We start from the raw sequence: 21867 nt of genomic DNA, 5'->3' as shown, positions 1-21867 counted from the left end.
AGAGTTTCTATGATAGATTTCTTCTTTTGTTAAATTAGACCCTATTAAAGTAGGCCAGATTTTAAAAAGACAGAAGTTTTACATAGTTACATAAATTAACATGAAAGAAAATTATAATAGCTTTTTAAAAATTTTTATTTATTTTTTATTTGAAGGATAATTGCTGAAAATTGTAAGAGCTTTTTAAAATGAGGCCAGTGTTAAAAAAGGAAAATATGTTATTTAATTCTGTTTTTTGGTAAGATGAAAGATATCAACATAATAACAACAGTAGCATTTCAACTAATGAAGGAATTACTAAGGCCTCAGTTCCCTCATTTCTGAGTTCCTTTCTGGTTTTGAACTTTTATTGTACAATTCATTTAGAGTATAAATAGCATGTATAATATGAAAAGCCTTTTATCTGAAAGTAAATGACAAGAAAATAAATTTATAGCAAGTTAATCACACCAAGAAACTATTCTTATAGATATATCCTTTGAAGTTAAATTTTTATATAATAATTATGCCATCTAGTGGTTCATTTTTTTTTTACTAATTTAAAATTATTTTTAATTGTGGCTAAAAAAAGCACATGGCATAAAATCTATCACCTTAACCATTTTTAAGTGCACAGTTCTGTAGTATTACGTATATTTACATTGTCATGCAGATTTCAAAACCTTTTCCTCTTGTGAAAGGAAAACTCTATACCTATTAAAAAACCATCCATGTCCTCTCCCCCTGCCCCAGCACTTTCTTTTCCTATGAATTTGACACCATTACCTCCTGTAAGAAAATGGTTATGCTGAGAATGCCATCCATCTGCCTTCTCTGTGAACCATTGAGCATCACGTGGAGTTTTGCATCTTTTCAATGTGATGATCTCAAGCAGAGATAGCATAGACCAGAAATGTGGATTTCTCTCTTCAGAATAATTTTCAGGAAAAAATAAAAAGAAGTTGCCCTCCTCTTGCCTTTCCTAAGAGGATGAAAGAAATTATGTCACCTTGTTCTCTGACTGACTCGTTAGGGGAGCTGCCACTGGCCTTGGTTTGGCCTGGCTTTGTGACTGATGAGAAAGGAGCTGCTGACTCTTTCACCCAGTCCTCTCAGCAAAACAGGAGGAATGGAGTCTGGTCACTCTGAGCAAAGCTAAGATGCATCCTTAAGATTTCTCTTAGCATCACTGAGACAGGCAATTTTTTTTTTTTTTTGTATATCACAGTATAGGATCCTGGCTTGGTATTTGACTAGTGGACCATTTGGAGATCCAAGTGCAGCTTAGAAATGAGAAGCTGAAATGTCTATAAACCTAAAGCCTTAGAGAGAACCTCAACTCAACATGTTCTCTCTCGCGCAGAGCACCAGCCTCCCTACATCATTGCAGTGTTGCCTCGATATGTGGAAATCCGAACATTTGAGCCGAGGCTTCTGGTCCAGAGCATTGAACTGCAAAGACCCCGTTTCATTACCTCGGGCGGGTAAGGAATTCCTTTCTTTACTGTAGCTGCCATCTTATTCCAAAACTTTAAAGTCATCTGGGTCATCATAAAGCTGGCCCTCTCTTGCTAATTCTCTTACCCCTGTCTCCAGATCAAACATTATCTATGTGGCCAGCAATCACTTTGTCTGGAGACTCATTCCAGTCCCCATGGCGACACAAATCCAGCAGCTTCTCCAGGACAAGCAGTTTGAATTGGCTTTGCAGCTCGCAGTAAGTCTTTGTTTCTGATATGTGGGTGTGAGTTTGCCTTCCTCGTCCCTCTTCAAGGCAGGTGATTTTGGTTTAGATGTTCATGTTTTGCTTGGACTGGAGGAATAAGCACAGAGCTGAAAGTCAAAGGGCTTGGATTCAGGATCTGACCCTGCCATAAAAGTATCTGTGTAACTCGAAGTAATCTCACTGTCTCTGTCAAATGTAGAAGGAATGCCAATTATACTAATAGTATTTCATTGAATTAATAGGACAGTAAAATAATTGAATAGATATGGTATGGCCTTGAAAAATTAAAGACAATGCAAATAGCAAAATAACAATCGTCATTGTCAAGGTTATAGTTTGGTTGAATGCAACAGCTCCAAGGCCTCTCAGAGTCCCTTTCACAAGTAGGCTCCTGGGCTTGGATAAGCAGGCCTTCTTTAGGTACTTTGAGCACACCTCAGGTTGCTGCCTTCAGCAGGGCCCCAGTCTTCAGGCCGTCACCCTCCTCGAATGTCCGCCTGGGACGCTCCTCACACTCTCGGCTGGGTGGTGACCATGCTCTTGTTGCAGTGACGCTCTTATTGCCAACATGCTTCTGGAAGATTGACTTTCAAGTCTTGCCTTATTCTTTTAAACATCCCTAGTGGTGATTTTTGTCATCTTGAAAGAGTGGATTTGAATTTATGAAACAACTGAAAGTCATCCCGAGCCTCACTTACTCATTAAAACCAGACAGTGCTAATTTAGTAAGAGAAGTGATTGTTATGTAGTTAATAGTAGGAAAATTTGGTTTTTAGAGTATCTTATAAATTATTTCTGAAAGGGAAACAGTGATCATAAATTTTGGAGTACAAATGATTATAATCATATGTGGTGGATACTTTTGAGGAGGAACTTTTATTTTGGGTGTATAAGTTCTAGACTGAAAACAAAAATCCAGTCTTAATTAGTTAGACACATTTACTATCCCATAGATTGTTTCTTTCTTGGGCCATTTAATTTTAGCATCTTACTGTTTTTTTCCCCACTCGTGTATTGCCCTAAATTATTTTATTTTCATTTTAAAAATAATGAGTACCCATAAACCCACCACCTAACCCCCCCAAAAATAACTTCTGTAACCGGTACATCCCTCCCCATCCCATCCCTCTGCCTATGCTCCAGACACAGCCATTATCCTAACTTTGTGTTTTGTTGTTGTTCTATCGCTAAGTCGTGTCCGACTCTTTGAGACCCCATGAACTGCAGCATGCCAGGCTTCCCTGTCCTTCACCATCTCCCTGAGTTGGCTCAAATTCATGTCCATTGAGTCAGTGATGCCATCCAACCACCTCATCCTGTCGTCACCTGTTCTCTTGCCCTCAGTCTTTCCAAGCATCAGGGTCTTTTCCAATGAGTTGGCTCTTCATATCAGGTGGCCAAAGTATTAGAGCTTTAGTTTCAGTATGAGTGCTTCCAATGAATATTCAGGGTTGATTTCCTTTAGGATTGATTGATTTCCTTGCTGTCCACGGAATTCTCAAGAGTCTTCTACAGCACCACAGTTCGAAAGCATCAATTCTTGGGTGCTCAACCTTCTTTATGGTCCAACTCTCACATCCATACATGACTAATGGAGAAGGGAATGGCAAACCACTTCAGTATTCTTGCCTTGAAAACCCCATGAACAGTATGAAAAGGCAAAAAGATAGGACACTGAAAGATGAACCCCCCAAGTCAGTAGATGTCCAATATACTACTGAAGAAGAGTGGAGAAATTGCTCCAGAAAGAATGAAGAGGCTGAGCCAAAGCGGAAATGATGCCCAGTTGTGGTTATATTTCTTGTTGAAAGTAAAGTCCAATCCTGTAAAGAGCAGTATTACATAGGAACCTGGAATGTTATGTCCATATATCAAAGTAAATTGGATGTGGTCAAACAGGAGATGGCAAAAGTGAACATCGACATTTTAGGAATCAGTGAACTAAAATGGACAGGAATGTTAGTTGCTCAGTTGTGTCCGACAACGGGAATGGGCGAATTTAATTCAGATGGCCATTATATCTACTACTGTGGGCAAGAATCCCTTAGAAGAAGTGGAGTAGCCCTCGTGGTCAACAAAAGAATCCAAAATACAGTACTTGATTGCAGTCTCAAAAATGACAGAATGATCTAGGCTCGCTTCCAAAGCAAACCATTCAACATCACAGTAATCCAAGTCTATGCCCCGACCACTAATGCTGAAGAAGATGAAGTTGAACGGTTCTGTGAAGACCTACAAGACGTCCTAGAACTAACATCAAAAAAGATGTCCCTTTTATCATAGGGGACTGGAATGCAAAAGTAGGAAGTCAAGAGATACCTGGAGTAACAGGCAAGTTTGGCCTTGGAGTATAAAATGAAGCAGGGCAAAGGCTGACAGAATTTTGCCAAGAGAATGCAAAATGGTCATAGCAAACATCCTCTTTCAACAACACAAGCGACGACTCTACACATGGACATCACCAGATGGTCCACACCAAAATCAGATTGATTATACTCTTTGCCTCCAGAGATGGAGAAGCTCCATACAGTTAGCAAAAACAAGACCTGGAGCTGACTGTGGCTCAAATCATTTCTCCTTATTGCAAAATTCAGACTCAAATTGAAGAAAGTAGGGAAAACGACTAGGCTGTTTAGGTATGACCTAAATCAAATTCCTTATGATTATACAGTGGAGGTGATGAATAGATTTAAGGGACTAGATCTGATAGACAGAGTGCCTGAAGAACTATGGACGGGGGTTCGACATTGTACAGGAGGTGGTGACCAAAACCATTCCCAAGAAAAAGAAATGTGAGAAGGCAAAGTGGTTGTCTCAGGAAGCCTTATGAGTAGCTGAGAAAAGAAGAGAAGCAAAAGGCAAAGGAGAAAGGGAAAGATATACCCAATAGAATGCAGAGTTCCAGAGAATAGCAAGGAGAGAGAAGAAAGTCTTCTTAAATGAACCTTTGTGTTTATCATGCCCTTAGATTTTTTTTGATAGTGTTTTACATATATTTGTGTGCTTGAGTATGTGTCTAGTTTTTGAGCTTTATGAAAAGGGTATTATGTAGCACATGGCTTTTTTAGCATCCGTTTTTCTTAACAGGAATGGCTTTTCGGTGTTCTTTCTGCTGCTGGTTGTCTGTTTCATCTTCGGTAGAGAAGAAAAAAGTGGGTTTCCTTTTTTCCCTTCTCTTCTCTAGGCCTGTACTTACTAGGTATTCTGCTCTATGACAGAAGAAGGTTGCTTGATATCATCTTGGCTCTTGAGGAACCTGCCTCTCATTTAAATTAACCAGAGGACATACACGAAACTTTCAGAGGGCAGTTACATACTGAACTTTGCTATTAGGCCAGAAAAAGAATCCTAAGGTTGGACTTTTTAAAGATAGGTCAGACCAGGAGCTTGAAACAGGGAGAGTTACAGAGCCTGAGGAAGTTAGAAGTGAAAACAAGTGTGGAAACGAGTATTTCCAGGACACTTGGAGCCCATTCTGACTGGCATGGTGGGTGTGGCGTGGATGTGTGGAAATAACCTAGGTAAGGAGACTGTGCCAGGCTTTGAGAGCCTTTAAAGCACCAAACAGGAGAGCTTAGCCCAAGCGCAGCCACGTGCTGGTGGTGGCCTGGATGGGGTGACAGCGACAGAAGAGGAGAAGAAAGGAAGGGGAAACGTGGAGAGGCATTTTGAAGGAAGAAGTTAAATGTGGTAAAGATTGGCTAAGAAGGATATAAGAGGGGGACGGTTAAAGGAAGAAACAGATATTTGGCTTATACTGTGAACAGGACCTTTCCCAGTCATGCCAGCTATGTTAACCATCTTCCATCCTTTGAGCACGCCATGCTCTCTGTCTGTCACTTTAGGGTCTTGCACAGTGCTGTCCTCTTGGCCTCAGATGTCCTCCCCTCCCCCATCTGTCACCTGCCAACCTCACCTGGCCAGCTCCAACTCACCTTTGTGTCTCAGCTTGCATTCCTCCTGGGAACCTTCCTGGACCCGCTGTCCACACTGGGCTGACCTGAACACCCCACCCGCGTGGTTCTGTCATCACTCACTCTGCTTTGTTTTGATTTTTTTTCTTTAAACCCTAAACTTTATTCAGATTTCACTAAGTTTTCCCATTAATTGTCCCTTTTTCTGTTCCAGGTTCAAATCCAGAAATCACAAAGTATTTAGGTGGCACACATTCACAGTGTCCTCTGACCTGTGGAAATTTCTTAGTCTTCCTTGTTTTTCATGATCCTGATGGTTTTCAGGAGTACTGGTCAGGTATTTTGTAGAAGTCCTGTTGTGTTTTAATTGCATAGTTACTTATGATTAGACTGTAAGGGCAATCTGTGAGGTCAGAGCCACGTGACTGCTTTGTACCCTGTGGCATATACATGTTCCAGGATATCGTCTGATACCTGGTAGATATTGGACGAGTGAGTGAGCGCCTACCTATTCTACTCTCTTTTCAGGAAATGAAAGATGATTCCGACAGTGAAAAGCAGCAACAGATCCATCACATCAAGAACTTGTATGCCTTCAACCTCTTCTGCCAGAAGCGTTTCGATGAGTCCATGCAGGTCTTTGCTAAACTTGGCACAGGTAACAAGGGGGTCTGGCCTCGGGATGAGGAACTAAACAGAGGGAGGGGAAGCTGGAAAGAATGGGGAGAAATGATACCAGACTTCCGAGAATGGGGAAAGTTAACCTCATCTAGATTGATCCTTGTACTTAGCAGGATCCTGTGGGTGGCCATGTGACTATCTATTTACAGCCCTGATCTTGTGACTCTGGTCTCATCCACATACACAGACTTCCAGTTTGCCCTTGCCATTAGAGGAAGGTAACAGAAAGTCGTTCAAGACAACAGACATGTGTTTTATCATCTAGTGATTAGATCATTGACTGCAGTTCTAGACAAAAGTCACTGACTTGAGCCTAGTAGGATACAACAGTAGGGTTGTTTGTTTTTTTTTTTTTTTGGCTACTCTGGGTCTTTGTTGTGGAGTGCGGGCTTCTTCTGGTTGCAGCACACAGGCTTCTCTAGGGTTGCTTGAATGTCCTTATATAGAGTGACTGGCTTTTCCTGGAGTTGGTGATCCAAGAGACCTAGCCGGAAGCCTTAGTGCCATTTAGGGTGATCACTTCTCCCCATGTTCTGTTGATTTACAAGGGCCTTCCAAGTTGGGGCAAGGGAACACACACTCTTCATGGTGTGGGGTGTCAACATTACGTAAAAGAAGCGTGTCAGATTGGGGACATGTTGGTGTGTGCCATACTGCTTGTCATCCTTAAATCTGTTTCTCAAGATCAAAGGAATCTGGTTGGCCAGGATTAGATTTTCCCCCTTATTTGTATTATTCTCTTGTCAGTTATTCATGTCTGTTGTCTATTAATCAAATGAAATCCTATGTTTTTTTAAACCAATCTGTGTGAATTAATTTTATATAATCAGCCTATTAGCTTCTGCCATATATGCTACCAGTGTATTCCATAGCCTGTTGCCTGGTGTTTTTGTTTTACTAATATTCCTTTACACGCACACACACACTTTCTATTTTTTAAGTCTAGTGATCTTTTCAACTTCACTGTCTTACCAGGTTTTCCTTTTTCTTCTTTACTTTTAGTGAGTTAATGAATTTTCATTTTTAATTCTATATATGTCTTAGAATAGAGTCATGCAATCATTGTAATGTTTTAGTGTTCAAAATATATGTGTATAGCTTGAGTTTTTATGAACTTAAGTCATTTAAAAAAAAAGTCAATCTGGAACTTATTTGTAGTGATAGTCTCGTTTTAGTTTATCTTTAAATTGCTGTACTTCTATCTGGGGAATCGTGTTCACCTTCCATGTAGATCCTACCCATGTGATGGGCCTGTACCCAGACCTGCTGCCCACAGACTACAGGAAGCAGCTGCAGTACCCTAACCCACTGCCTGTGCTGTCTGGGGCTGAGCTGGAGAAGGCTCACTTAGCTCTGATTGACTACCTGACTCAGGTAGGTGTGATACCAAAGTATATGGAAGAGTTCGCCTGGGAGTTTCAGTACCTGCTTCTCTGTGGCAGGGAAGGGGGAGGCTTCTGTAATGCCACAGGTGTTCCATAAGTGAACACTGTAGAAGTCTGAGGGGGGCACATTTTTTCTGTTTCACCTCCTTGCTTAATAGTAGAAGCATATTTTGCTAAGTCACTTCTTTGCGGCCCCAAGGACTGTAGCCCACCAGGCTCCTCTGTCCATGAAATTCTCCAGGCAAGAATACTGGACTGGGTTGCCATTTCTTCCTTCACAGATCTTTCCAACCCAGGGATTGAACCCGTGTCTCTTAGGTCTCCTGCATTTGCTGTTGGGTTATAACAATAGAATAGAACTCTTTTTTGCCAAATCCTGGTACCAGGAAGCATACTCTGTTCCTGGTAGATTCACACTAAGCTCTTATAGGAACTAAAAAGAGGAAAGTTTGGTTCATTGAAAAGAATAAGCATTTTAAAGAACTTTTGGGGAACAGTTATACTTGTGGGAAAAAAATACCTGCTCTATGCAGAAAACTTGGAAAACACAGAAAAGTATAAAATAAAATTAAAAAATCGCTTATTGCTCTACCACCTAGAGAAAAGTAACTAACATTTTAGTGTTGTCCTTCCAGAGTTTTATATGTACTTGTGAATAATTTTTGTTTATTTATTTATCAGATTTTTTAAATTGCAAATGGATATCAAGATATATACTGTTTTATAGCTTACTTTTAAAGCATTTAGCCATATATTAGGAAAGTCCTTCCCTGTCATTAAGTATTCTTCTATAACATGTTTTTTTAGAGGGAGTATTTAGACTTAAATTATTTCCAGTTTACTGTTACAGACAGATAAGTGAAATTTTTAGATCAGCACTAAAACTGATATCTCCATTGATGTCTCTGAACCCTAAATTTCCATGCTTAAGGCTATTATTTATTTCCTGGGCACCCATTCAGAGTCAGTTGTTGTTCAGTCGCTAAGTCATGTCCTACTGTTTGCAACCGTGTGGACTGCAGCACGGCAGGCTTCCCTGTCCTTCACTCTCCTGGAGTTTGCTCAGATTCATGTCCATTGAGTTGGTGATGCTATCTAGCCATGTCATCCTTTCTGACTCAGAGTCAGAGAACTTATTAAAATTTTTTCCCATAAGTGTTCTGCAGACTTGTAAGGGGTGTCCTGGAGGGGCATAAGTATTGCTAGGAAAATTGTAAGCCAGCTACCCACCACCTGCTTCTGGGTCAGCGGGTGTCCCACAGGTCCACTCAGGCATCTGTCGTCTTGGCACTTGCTTGACATCGGGCTCCATGGTTGGCTGGCAGCCTGCACGGAGCGCACCAGCTTGCCTCTGTCTGCACACTGCACAGTCCATGAGCCAAGTGAAAAGGCTCCCGGGGCAGAAAGCGTCCCAAGCATGTGGCATCACAGAAGACCCTCTAGTTCCAATATCTTAGCTTTAGAACCCCGAGCACAGTCTTCCCTGACCTTCTCCATTGAGTTTGGAATGTGTGGAGGTAACTGACACCAGCCTTGTGCCAGAGAGATGGTAGAACAAATAAGACCATGGGCATTCCAGACACAAAATAGTACAAATTGAATGATTCCATTTATATGCAGTTCTAGAAAGCATGCGTTCTCAGTTGCTAAGTCAGTCTGACTCTTTGCCATCCCATGGACTGTAGCTCACCAGGTTCCTCTGCTCATGGGATTTTCCAGGCAAGAATACTGGAGTGGGCCCCCCTCCAGGGGATCTTCCCAACCCAGGGATCAAACCTGTGTCTCCTGCATTGGCAGGTGGATTCTTTACCACTGAGTCACCTGGAAAGCCCATTTGAAGTTCCAAAATAGGGAAAGAGTAATCATTAGTGATAGAAGTCAGATCAGTTATGTAGGGAATGGGTGAGATTCTTTGGGAGGAGCACAAGGGAACTTTAAAGGGTAATAGAAATGTTTTGTTCCTTGATTGGGGTGGCGGCTACATGCATGTATCTATCTGTCAAAGTGCATCTGATAGTATACTTTTCAGGGGTACATTTAATGTATGTAACTCATACCTCAATAAAGTTGATTTAAAAAAAATAAAAACATGCCCTTTGGAATCCAACCCTAATTTGAAGTCGGCCTCTGTTACTAATGAGGTAGCTAACATCTGTGCCTTGGGTTCTTCACTTATAAAATGGGGCTAATAATACCTGTATTTGTTTTAGATGTAAAATAGGATAAATCTATAAACTGCATGACACAGTGCCTGGTGTGTAGTAAATACTCAGTAGATCATCGTTACTGTATCTGGTGGTTTGGTAGGCATCTATTTTTGATCCCTGATAAATGCCAATGTGGGATCAGGGTGGATAGGTGTGAGCTGATTTGAAGGTATTTGGAATTGCCCAGTAGCTCAGATGATAAAGGAAGTTTTAAGCCTGGCCTTGACCCTGCATTTTTGCCCTTGGCAGAAACGAAGCCAATTGGTAAAGAAGCTGAATGACTCTGATCACCAGTCTAGCACCTCCCCTCTCATGGAAGGGACTCCTACCATCAAATCCAAGAAAAAGCTGCTGCAGATCATTGACACCACCCTGCTCAAGTGCTACCTTCATGTGAGTTTTCCCAGCACTTGGCTTCCTGCCATCCTCCCTCTTCCCTAGCCTGGGATCCCTGCCACTAGTAAGAGTGAAGTATTTGATCTTAGGAACCTGACATCTGTGAGCTTCTTGGAATTGAGGGGTTAAGATGAGATGTTGACCCAGAATCTTAGAATGGGCTGGTCTTCTCTCCCAAGACCGGGATTGGTGCTACAAGGTGAATAGGGACAGTTCCCCAAAGACAGTTTCCCCTTTCTTTACCCTCTTTTCTCCTCCACACACACACACACACACACACTTAAAAAACATTGTGTGAAAGAGCATAAATGCTATGAAAGCTCCTACCTGTAGTCCTGGAAAGGGTTGATTGCTCTCTCTTGCTTGTGTAACATGCCTGGTGTTTCAGCCTGAAGCAGGCCTGGGCTGAGAGAGGATGGGCCTCCCCAGGAAGTAGTTCCTGCTGAAGTCCTGCCTCTCTTGCAGACGAACGTGGCCCTAGTGGCCCCCTTGCTCCGTCTGGAGAACAATCACTGCCACATCGAAGAGAGCGAGCACGTGCTGAAGAAGGCTCACAAGTACAGCGAGCTGATCATCCTGTACGAGAAGAAGGGGCTCCACGAGAAAGGTAACCGGGGCAGGGGTCACCTGTGATTAGAGGGTCTCTTGTATTTTGACACGGGGAAACCTACTGAGGTGTTTGTTACTGAATCACGTCCGGCTGCTCCCCGCTTGAAAATCAATACACAAGAGAGAGGCAAATATTACAAAGGAAAGTTGATTTTAATGAGAATGCTGGCAATCTGGGGAGATGGTAGACCCAGAGTTCCCCAAAAACTCCATCTGAAGATTTTCAAAGCTCAGCCATGAAAGCTTTGGGGATAGAGAGTCAGAGTCCCCCACCCCCCACTGTGTGTGGGCTTGTCGACTCCTTGTGATTTTTCTTTAGCCACTATCTTGTTCACAGGATCACTGAAGGGGAAGCTAGGGAGGCGATCTGGTCATCGGTTTTTACTTAGTCTGCATTTCTACTTCTTTGAAAGAAACAATAAGTTAGGCAAAGTACTTTGTGATCATAAGATCTGAAAGGTGGGCGAGAGCTGGAGATGAGTAAGTGTACAGGTGCCTGGTTTAACATTAGAGGCAAGACAAAGGGGCCTGCTGCAAAGACCTCTTTGCTGCTGAAAGCTGTGTGCAGTGTGGTGACTCTCCAAGGAGATAGGCCTTCTGGAAGGGGCTCATGACCTTATTCTTGGGCTTCCTGGCCAGCTCTGCAGGTGCTGGTGGACCAGTCCAAGAAAGCGAATTCCCCCCTGAAAGGCCATGAGCGGACAGTGCAGTACCTGCAACATCTGGGTGAGTCCAGCCCGTGGAAGGAGCAAGGGGAGGGGATTGCGTTCAAGTGAACCTGACCTGTCTCCCTTCCTGACTCTGGCTGGTCAGTCCCCGCCCTCCCTTGTGTTCACCCAGCTGGGTTCCTCCGGGGATGAAAGTCCCCCAGTGGTGGGACCACAACAGCCCCTTGGTGTGTAGCCAGTCTGTTAGGTCCAAGCATCCCTGAGTGACTGGACAGAGCTAACTTCTCTGGATGATAAATCCTGGGCAACCTGGGCACCTGCCTTCCTGGTCCTGTGGGCAGAGTGTGGACTTCACCTGCTGACAAGTCTTCCTTTTCCCTCTAGGCACAGAAAATCTGCATTTAATTTTTTCCTACTCAGTGTGGGTGCTGAGAGACTTTCCAGAGGATGGCCTGAAGGTAGGATCACAGAGTCCCTTGGATTTATTGGTTACCATGGTTGGTTCTGATTTTATTTTAGACAGTTGTGGGTGGAGGGGTAGGAAGGGTTTGTGCAGTTCTCTGGTATTTCCAAGACTGGGACACATGGGACAGCGGGTGGAGTGCAGTAGAAAGAGCCTGGTGCAGACGCCAGGAGACCTAGTCTGCCTGCCCCACACCGACTGGCCACAGATGCCCTTCCCGCCTCAGTGTCTGTCCGTGTGACCCTATGCTTGTGTGCATGTGTGTTTGGAAGGATTGCCATCAGGTGGTTCTGCTGCTGGAACTCAGGTTTTATTCCAACAGATATTTACTGAGGACCTCCCAGAGGTGGAGGCTCTGCCACGAGACCGAGTGCTGGGCTTCTTAGTGGAGAATTTTAAGGGTCTGGCTATTCCTTACCTGGTAAGATATTTTTTGATCTGAACTAAAAAGTTTCAGTCAAACCCAGGATCTATGACTATAAGAGACAGTGATTAGCTAGTTCAGATTAAGGTTTGTGTTCCTTGGGGATTGGAAGGACTGTAAAAGAAGAGGGTTCTTTTAGTCTTCTCTGAAGACAGCCCAGTGGACCAAGCTGGAGATGGCACTTTTTCATGCTACCTTCTAAACCTAGGTGACGTACAGAGAGATAAAAGAGAAGGAGAGAAACTGTTGGAGAAAAACATATCAGAGCCACATTTGTACAGCCAGACTTGACTGTGACCACAGGATGACCAAATCAGTCCTAAGTACCAAAATGTAAATATTTAACCTTAATTACATGGGCTGATTTGGATGATTATGAGACAATTAATAAAGGAGCTTAGATTGGAAATTGAGATGCTAATTCCTGATATTGCTGGGTTGTAGGAGAACTATCCCATGGTAATCTTAATTAGGGGACAATCTGGATGGGACCTTTTGGGCCTTAAAAATGTGAGGGAGCCTGGGCGAATGGGCTGGGCCATGCCGCAGCACGGAGGGTACCAGGCAGACCTGTATCTCGCCCCAGGAGCACGTCATCCACGTTTGGGAGGAGACCGGCTCTCGGTTCCACAACTGCCTGATCCAGCTGTACTGTGAGAAGGTGCAAGGTCTGATGAAGGAGTATCTCCTGTCCTTCCCTGCAGGTACCAGTTCTCAGCATGCGGGGTGGCCCCAGGCCTTAGAGGTGAGCTGGGACCTGAGGGGACCGTGGGTGGGGTAGAGAAGCAGACTTTCTCTGCAGGCCCAGGTGGGCAGGAAGAGCCTCGGAGGCCCCAAGGCAGCTAAGTGACCCTACAGGTGAGACTTGGGGGCTGGTGTCTGGATCTGGGCATCTCTGAGCCTCCCTGGGCATCACCTATGGAGGAGGGGGAGTAGATCTGTGTGCAGAGTGACAGCCGTGCTGATAAGGAGCCAATTTGTCTACCAGAGTGCTTCTCTAAGCAGCTTGGTGGGCTTGTTTTCTCAAGCTGATGTTTTGGGGCCGTACTGAGACCATAAACTAAGAGAAGGCCTACTGGAAAGCATCATGGAGGCGCTCTCTAATCATGGTGGTGACATCACTGAACCCCATCCCCTTCATTTTTTCTTGATGACACCACACACTGCTGCCTAACAGCATCCTTTCATGTTGAGCGTGGTTTCTTTTAAAGGCAAAGCTCCAGTCCCTGCTGGTGAGGAGGAAGGAGAGCTGGGAGAATACCGACGGAAGCTCCTTATGTTCTTGGAAATTTCCAGCTACTATGACCCAGGCCGGCTCATCTGTGATTTTCCTTTTGATGGTGGGTGTCTGGCTTAGGTCCAGAGCCACTTTAGCAGAAGATAATGCAAAAATGGATCCTTCCCTTACACCAGTTCCCCAGCCCTCCCAAAAGTTGGGCCTGGGAAAAACCATGTGTTTCAGGCCTGTGCTCCTATTCTGTCCTCTCTGAAGACTCACTTTTGAACCGTGATTAAGAGAAGTCTCTTTTGGGTGTGAACCACATGCTAATTGTTAACCAGGTTGAAACCTGTTTGTTGCTTCAGTACTTGTTCTTGCCCAAGTTCCTTGTTTAGCAGTCTCTGTAATCTGGAATAATTTGTCTGAAAAAGACGTATGTCTGGCTGATGTATAAGCTCCATGAGAGCAGAGACCAGGTGTCTGCTTCCCTTGGCTGAAGCGCCTGGCACATTGTCGGTGCTTATTATGCATTTAGCTGATCATCAAGTATTGTTCTTCCATTTACAAATGGTCACAGAAAAAGATGAGATAAAATACTACCTAAACTAGTCCCCTCCTTCCTCCCTTTTAAAAATTTTAGTAATTTTCTCCTTGAAAAAAATCCCAAGTAATAAAAATATTTTTCCCCAATATCCATTCCTCTAATAGCTTAGCCCCTGGCCTTGGGCTTGCCTGGTCATGGTGATGGTTTCTTACACTCTTTCCCCCCCGCCCCCAGGCCTCTTGGAAGAACGTGCTCTCCTGCTGGGACGCATGGGGAAACACGAACAAGCTCTCTTCATCTACGTCCACATCCTGAAAGACACAAGGATGGCTGAAGAGTACGTCAACCCTGCCGTCCCACCTCCCAAGGGTCTAAAAGAGGCCCTGCAGAGAGATGAGAGGCTGAGAAAGCCACCCCTGCACTTGCAGCTGAAGCGAGGTCACCTCGTGTCCGGGCCCCCGATTGTGCTGTCATTAGGCTGCTCACTCAGGCAGCATCCATGCCCTTTCTCTACATGTGACCTTGTCTGATCACTCTCTCCCTTACAGGTACTGCCACAAGCATTATGACCAAAACAAAGATGGCAACAAAGATGTAAGTAGTTGGCCCCAGGGAGCACATATGCACTGCACTGCCCCTCTTAGCATAGCTAGCGCCCTCTGGTTTGGGCCACAGGTGACACTGGCAGGAATTGCTGACATGACAGGGCATGGGTTAGGGCACTGATTGATTTTGCGCACCCGTGCTGACCGCAGTCTTGGTTTGCTCAGGGTGGCTCTGACTTAGTCTGTTGTCATCCGTGTGATTATTTGTAGTGCCCCTGCTGCTTTACTCTTAAAACAGTCTCAACTTGTACAATAAATTTCCTGGTCAGCCTGTTGAGAAGGAACATCTGATGGTTCTTACAAGGTGCCCACGTGTGCTCTGCATAAATTCCATGTGTATCTGTCAATGTGTAGAGATATTTTACATGGCCACTGGTGGGGGGGTGGGGTTTGCTCCCCAAATCTAGGAGGTAGAGGCCAGAGTTGCTGCTTATCATGCACAGCACAGCCCAGAATATTGAGTGAGAGGCTGAGAAACACTGTGGTGTTGTGGGTCCAGAAGATGCAGCATCTCATCTTAGGCTCATCCTTACCGGCTTATACGTGGCAGAGTCTCAGCCTTCAAAGCCAAAGGAAATGAGGGGTCTCTTGGAGTCATTTTGTTAACAGTATAATGCTAAACAATACAATGCATTTGATTTTTTTTTCTCTCTTGGAAAGAACATGATCTTTAATTTTTTTTAATAATTTATTTCTATTTATTTGACTGCACCGGGTATTAGTTGCTGCACTTGGGATCGTTGATCTTCACTGCAGCGTGCAGGATCTTTTGTTGTGGCTTATGAACTCTTAGTTGCAGCATGTGTGATCTAGTTCCCTGACCAGGGATCAAACTTGGGCCCTCTGCATTGGGAGTGTGGCGTCTTAGCCACTGGACTACCCAGGAAGTCCCACACAATCTTTAATTTTTGACATCTTCAGTCAACGGACTTTACAAAATTTATTAAAAGGTGAAAAATGCTGCATTTTAAAGTTCCTCCAGACCAGCCCTCTTGCCTTTAGGTGTGGTCATGCTGAGGGTTAGGGGAGGGTTGCTGCCGGCCTGACGCGTGCGTGGCTTGTTGTGTATGAGACAGGTGTATCTGTCCCTGCTCCGGATGTACCTGTCACCCCCCAGCGTGCACTGCCTGGGTCCGATCAAGCTGGAACTGCTGGAGCCACAAGCCAACCTCCAGGCCGCCCTGCAGGTCCTGGAGCTACACCACAGCAAGCTGGACACCACCAAGGTCAGCAGCTCTCCTCGCAGAGGTGGAGGGCGCAAGTGGGGAGTGTGGAACCACAGGAGGGGCTGGCAGGAGGGAGGGGGTCTAAAGGCTCCGTGACATCAGGCGTTTCTTCCATCTCACTCCTGTCCCACCTCTCCTTGTTCCCGTCTCTCTTCCTGTCCTCAGGCCATCAACCTGCTGCCCGCGAACACTCAGATTAACGACATACGCATCTTTTTGGAGAAGGTCTTAGAAGAGAATGCCCAGAAGAAAAGGTTCAACCAAGTGCTCAAGAACCTTCTCCATGCAGAGTTCCTGAGGGTACGCACCTTCCTGATGCGAGTGAAGGCTTGTCCTTTCCCATGCGAGACCATTGCCACGTCCCCTGAGACAGAGGCAGAGCTGGGTGCTTTGTAACTCTGTGGCTCAAACTGATCGGTAACCAGCTGGGCATGTAGCCACGGGTGTTTGAGTTAGGGAGCCCCTGTGGGCTGGGAGGTGAGACAGTGCCAGCCCCTCCTCTGTCCCGCCTGCCAGACAGCAGGACCTCCCCCACTCTCTCTGCTCCCAGGTCCAGGAAGAGCGCATTCTACACCAGCAGGTGAAGTGCATAATCACAGAGGAGAAGGTGTGCATGGTGTGTAAGAAGAAGATTGGGAACAGGTGAGCCTCACCCATAGCTTGCTCGGGGTAGATTTCAGCCCCTTAACCCAAGAGGAAAGAGCAGCTGAGGGCTATCTGGGCCGCTTTTAGTGCTTGAGCCTCCAGAGGTCAGGCCGTGTTTTCTGGTGTGTCTGTGGGGTGGGGGTGCTTTGAGAATTTAAAGGCCTGAAATGTGTAGCAGGGGGCTCTTGACTTTTTGCTCATAAAGCCCTTCTCCTCTGGTTGCTCAACATTGACATGTACCACGGGGTGTTTGAGAGCTGTATGTGAGCAGGAGGTCCTTATCTTTTAAAGATACACCTCTGAAAGAAGAAAAAGGTCTTTCAGCCTGCTGCCTCCTGGGTAAAATCCTGAAGCAGCATCATTCTGTTTTAAGGCATATACTCCAGTTAGTGCCACTTCCTCCAAGGAAGTGATGTGTCCTTTTACTTCTATGGCTGGAAGAATGCTTTCCTTCAAAAAGACCCACTGCCCTTTGTTAGAGTTAGCCCAGAATTTGTTCTGATGAGCAGTTGGCGCTCAGTAAACCGCTGCTGAGCCAGGCTGGATTGCCCTGTCTGGTTGTGTGTTACACTCTGCTGACAGTAGGAAATATCCCCTGCTACTAGAGACTATCATACCAAGTGGAGTAAGTCAGAAAGAGAAAGACAAGTACCACTTCAATGGGGAATCTAAAATCTGGCACAGATGAACTTATCTACAAGACAGAAATAGACCTACAGACATAGAGAGCAGATTTGTGGTTACCAGAAGGCGGTGGGGGAGTGAGATGGACTGGGAGTTTAGGGTTGATAAATGCAAACTATTATATTTAGAATGGATAAACAAGGTCCTAGTGTATGGCACAGTGAGCTGTATCCAATTTCCTGGCATAAACCATAATGGAAAAGAATATAAAAGAAGAAGGTGTATATGTGCATAGCTCAGTCACTTTGCTATACAGCAGAGATGGGTACATTATAAATCAACTATATTTCAGTAATTTTTTTTTAATTTAATAAATTTAAAAAAAAATTCCCCATGCAATTGAATGGCACGGACCTCATCCTCTGTTTGGATATGTGACCGAGGTGGTGGCCACACTGCCCTTTATGGTTAGAGTAGGTAGCTTCTGGGGTGGCTCCTGGTAAGGTGCCTTTTCCAGTAAGAACTTGTCTTCTCTTAGAGGCAGTCCTCACTCCCAGGTCATTTTCCTTCCCTGCAGTGCATTTGCAAGATACCCCAATGGGGTGGTCGTGCATTACTTCTGCTCCAAAGAGGTCAACCCAGCTGACACCTGAGCCCAGCAGGCCGAGGACTGAGCGGCGGACAGCTCGGCCACCCCAGAGGGGAGAGCCCTGGCTTCGGGGATCGGGACTGCTGCCACCACCGGGTGTCTCCCCGTTTGGACACTGGCTCCCTTGAGCCCTGGAACATTTCTGAATTATTCAGACTTGTGTTCTGACGTTGCCAGATTTTTGATAGGAAAAGAAATTAGTTACACCTTTTATACCATTATGTTGCAGGCAGTTTCGGAGAATTGGATACCTGCTTGGGCAGAAAGAGATAGGAAGGGCACCATCCTGCCTTTGCATTCCAGTCACCCAAATACGGAAACTATCTCAAGTGTTTGAAACCCTCCTGGGGGTTGTTTATTCAGTTTTCTATTAGGATGCACATAGGACTTCACAGGAGCCTTCAGCTCGGCTGCCTGGAGTCCCTTGAGCAGAGAAGCCCCAGAGCCCCTCTGACTGCAGAGGCTGGACGGGTCCGCCCTCTAGGTAACGCTGGTCACTTCATAGTTGCTGACCCTGCATCCCCTCACCTGTGTCCCCAATCAACTCTTGATTTTTCAGTCTCCTTCTCTATTTATTTTCTTCCTTTATCTCGCCCCTCACTGCTCCACCCAGGCTTTCTCTCCCATTTTCCTGACACCAGGAATTTTGAACAAGGTAAAATGAGAAGCAAGAGGAAGTCCTGATTTCTAGGAATACATTGATAACTGACTGTCACGTGTGTTGTAAATAGAACCTCCTTGGACTGTGCACTCCATGCCCAGAAGCTTAGAAGAGCATCGTTCTCAGGGCCGAGTGTGACAGTAGCTCTCAGGGTGGGCTGCCCTGGGTATGTGACCTCTTGGCAGATGTCTGCAGAGGCTCCTGCTCCAGGTTCATCCTCCAGCCCCCCAGAGCAGGTTGGTTTAGGCTTGCTGAGCAGAGTGCTTCGTGCTTGGGGCGCCTTTCTCTTTCCAGCCCATGTCGTGCACCCACTTTGGCCTGGCCATCGTTGTCCAGCTTTCTTTTGCAAGAGTTGGAGGATTGCGCTGGGACGTGGGTGGTAGGGGGATCCCTGCTGCACACGGGAAACGATCAGAAACTGACAATGACGATGCTGGGTGTGCTTGTGCGGGGCTCGGGGACAGCCGAGAATGCTGGTGGGGCGCAGGAGCTCGTGACAAAACTCACCGCCAAACTTGGGGGAGCCCTTGTTCAGAGGAGACCCCGTCTCCCATAGGGCCCCAGAGCCCACAGGCCGAGTCCCCAGCACTGCAAGCTGAAGACACACAGGGAGAGCACCCTGTATCCTGTCCTCCCTGGGGGCTTTCAGACTCACCTGACCCCAGAGTCTAACAGCTTTGAGGGTAGGTGACAGCGCCCGATACTGACACTGCTCTGGTGGCCTGTCCTTGACATGCCGAGATCCTTTTTAAACCGCAGCATTGTGCTGTTTGGGGCCTGTGTTGTAGCCTGACTTGCTGGTGATGTGCACGAGGCTCCTCCCAGGCACACCCTCCATGGAGGGTCTGAAGGGACAAGAGCCATCAACGTTGTTCACAGAGATGGGGGACCCTGCTCAGTTTTGGGAGGCCGAACAGCATATCACAAGATCCACATCCCACTGGCCATGCCCCTGCTAAGAAGCAGGGCCACCGTGGGCCCCATTTGCACCAGTTCTGAGCACCAGGCTGAGTTTCCTTTGGAGCAGCAGCCGAAACTGGCCCCAGCCCACACGCCCTGCCTTCCTGGCCTCCATGGGTGCACCTCCCGTTCCCACCACCTGTGTGGCACACGTGTTTGAAGCAATAGAATAAAAAATGTGTGTTTCCTTCCCTGCTGGAATGTATAAATGACCCAGTTTTCCCGAACTCCATTCTCTTGCCATAGACTCTCTGCCCTCCACGGAGGTGTGGCGAAGGCTGGAGATGAATGCACTATGGTGAGGACTGGCAAAGCTCTCATAATAAACATCTTGAAGTAAGAAACCAAGCCTGTCTGGGTCTCTTTTTTTTCCCCCCCGCTTTCCTGTGGAATTTGGTAAAAATAACAATGAGATGCCCATTTAAGAATCAAGATCTTGGTGGTCCAGTAGTTAAGAACCCGCCTGCCAGTGCAGGGAACATGGGTTTGATCTCTGGTCTAAGAAGATCCCACATGCTGTGGAACATGAAACTAAGCCCATGTGCCAAAACTGCTAAGCCCACGCGCTGCAACTACTGAAGCCTGAGTGTTGCAACAAGAGAAGCCCACACACCACAGCTAGAGAGTAGCAGTGAAGACCCAGTGCAGCCATAAATAACTTATTTTTTAAATTAAAAAAAAAAAAACTATAGCTTAAAAAATTATTTTAAAAAGAATTGAAAAGACTAATCCAATTAGTGACTAAGGGAAAAAAACTCATTATAACACTGTCTTGATCTGTGCTGTCCAGTTCAGCTAGTGTGTAGTGCTGTATTGACAGCACACATGGAGAACATCTCATCGCAACGCGTCAGTAGACACACTGCAGCTCTAGCTGATCCAGACTGTTTCCCCTTCACATGTTAGGGCCACATGCCTCTTCCTGCAGCTGAGAATGACCGGGAGGTGCATGGTGGGTGTGGAATTGATGGGAGTAAGGAACTGAGGGATGTTTAAGAAGTGAAGAAATGTGGGTCCACTTTGGCCAGCTCCAAAACAGCGGTCTGTTCTTTCTGTGTCCTCAAGAGCCATCTCTGGCCATCCTGAGTTCTCTCTGGAAATGAAAAACATCTGGGACTAAGAGGTTTGACTTTGTTGAGGCATGGGACTGATGGCTTCCAGGAGAGGGTGAGGTACAGCCTAGAAAACAATCTGTCAGGAGCCCTGGACGCCAGGCCTGGCTGACTCTGCCCCCAGCTAGCTCCATGCCCCTGCCCCCTTCGATCTCCCCTGCTGTGTACAGATCACCAAGAAGGTGGGACACCATTTCTGAGATCCCAGCATAGGTTCTTGACCTCATGCTCCAAATTGAGCAAAAACAGGCACTCCCCTTTGGGACCTGGCCAACAGCAGTTCTGGGAGTTTCTGGTCTGCACTTGCCTGTGGGTTTCATTTTGGAGTTGAATCACTTCATTTGGAATGTCATTTTTTCACTCTCCAACTTGGGCCATAGGAAAGAGAGTGGAGATGACTGGGTCTTGGTTGAGGAAAAGAAATGTATCTCTCAACAACTCACTGCCCTAGAGAGCCTTTCTTCCAGGAACAGTGCCTATCTTGGACACATGGTTGTGGTCCACGGAAAGGGGGACATCACACACCATCTGCAGCCTCAGGCTCACAATGGTCAGAGGGGACTCTGACGCCTTTATCTCCAGTAGCTTAAGGACAAGCGGACCGGTTTTGGCCTGCCCTTATCCATACCACCTGGCCATATGCCTACTTCTGTCCCTGGACCATCCAGGCATTTCCACTGATTCAAGAAGAGCCCCTGGGCAGAAGCCACGGGCAATCAGGAGTCTGAATTTCTTCAGGATGACGTTGGGCCCTCTTCACCTTTGGACCAGGGCCTAGGGCAGTGCTCCCTCAGGATTTGAAGAACAAGTGAGGGAGACCTTGAGAGATTAGAAATACCTTTGAGTTCAGATGAAACACTGGACACCAGAGATTTCCAAGTTTCTGCTTAAGAGTCTTGGGGAAGGTGGGACTTGAAAGGTGTTGGTTTTAGGATTTTCTGGTAGTTTGGGGGAGACTAGGCCCCTAATACAACACTTTCTGGCTGCTCTTCCCTGGACCACATGTGTTGGCATCATCTCAAAGGCTTGTTGGAAATACAAACACCTGGGTTCTATCCATACCCACTAAATCAAATCATCTGGGGCTAGGCCTCAGGCGTCTTATTTTCCATAAGCAGCCCCCTGAAAACCAGGGGCTGGGACTGGGAACCAGAGTGCCCATTCTGCATC

General features: G+C 45.9%; 1 protein-coding gene across 1 annotated transcript in view; it reads left to right on the top strand.

The window, feature by feature from the left end:
• The window catches only part of VPS39 (VPS39 subunit of HOPS complex), a 45497-nt gene extending 25568 nt beyond the window's left edge, over positions 1 to 19929 (top strand). Inside the window, exons 9-25 of the mRNA XM_043471565.1 lie at positions 1343 to 1463; positions 1576 to 1696; positions 6148 to 6277; positions 7532 to 7674; positions 10142 to 10285; positions 10754 to 10895; positions 11537 to 11623; positions 11950 to 12023; positions 12351 to 12449; positions 13039 to 13156; positions 13664 to 13792; positions 14450 to 14552; positions 14764 to 14809; positions 15897 to 16046; positions 16212 to 16346; positions 16597 to 16688; positions 17893 to 19929. Coding sequence (XP_043327500.1) covers positions 1343 to 1463; positions 1576 to 1696; positions 6148 to 6277; positions 7532 to 7674; positions 10142 to 10285; positions 10754 to 10895; positions 11537 to 11623; positions 11950 to 12023; positions 12351 to 12449; positions 13039 to 13156; positions 13664 to 13792; positions 14450 to 14552; positions 14764 to 14809; positions 15897 to 16046; positions 16212 to 16346; positions 16597 to 16688; positions 17893 to 17968 — 1910 coding nt within the window. The 3' untranslated portion in view covers positions 17969 to 19929. The remainder of the gene's footprint in view (positions 1 to 1342; positions 1464 to 1575; positions 1697 to 6147; positions 6278 to 7531; positions 7675 to 10141; positions 10286 to 10753; positions 10896 to 11536; positions 11624 to 11949; positions 12024 to 12350; positions 12450 to 13038; positions 13157 to 13663; positions 13793 to 14449; positions 14553 to 14763; positions 14810 to 15896; positions 16047 to 16211; positions 16347 to 16596; positions 16689 to 17892) is intronic.
• Positions 19930 to 21867: the final 1938 nt, after the last annotated feature.

Source organism: Cervus canadensis, chromosome 6 (genome assembly GCF_019320065.1).
Source record: "Cervus canadensis isolate Bull #8, Minnesota chromosome 6, ASM1932006v1, whole genome shotgun sequence".
NCBI classification, from domain to species: domain Eukaryota; kingdom Metazoa; phylum Chordata; class Mammalia; order Artiodactyla; family Cervidae; genus Cervus; species Cervus canadensis.
This window is presented reverse-complemented; position numbering and strand designations above follow the sequence as displayed.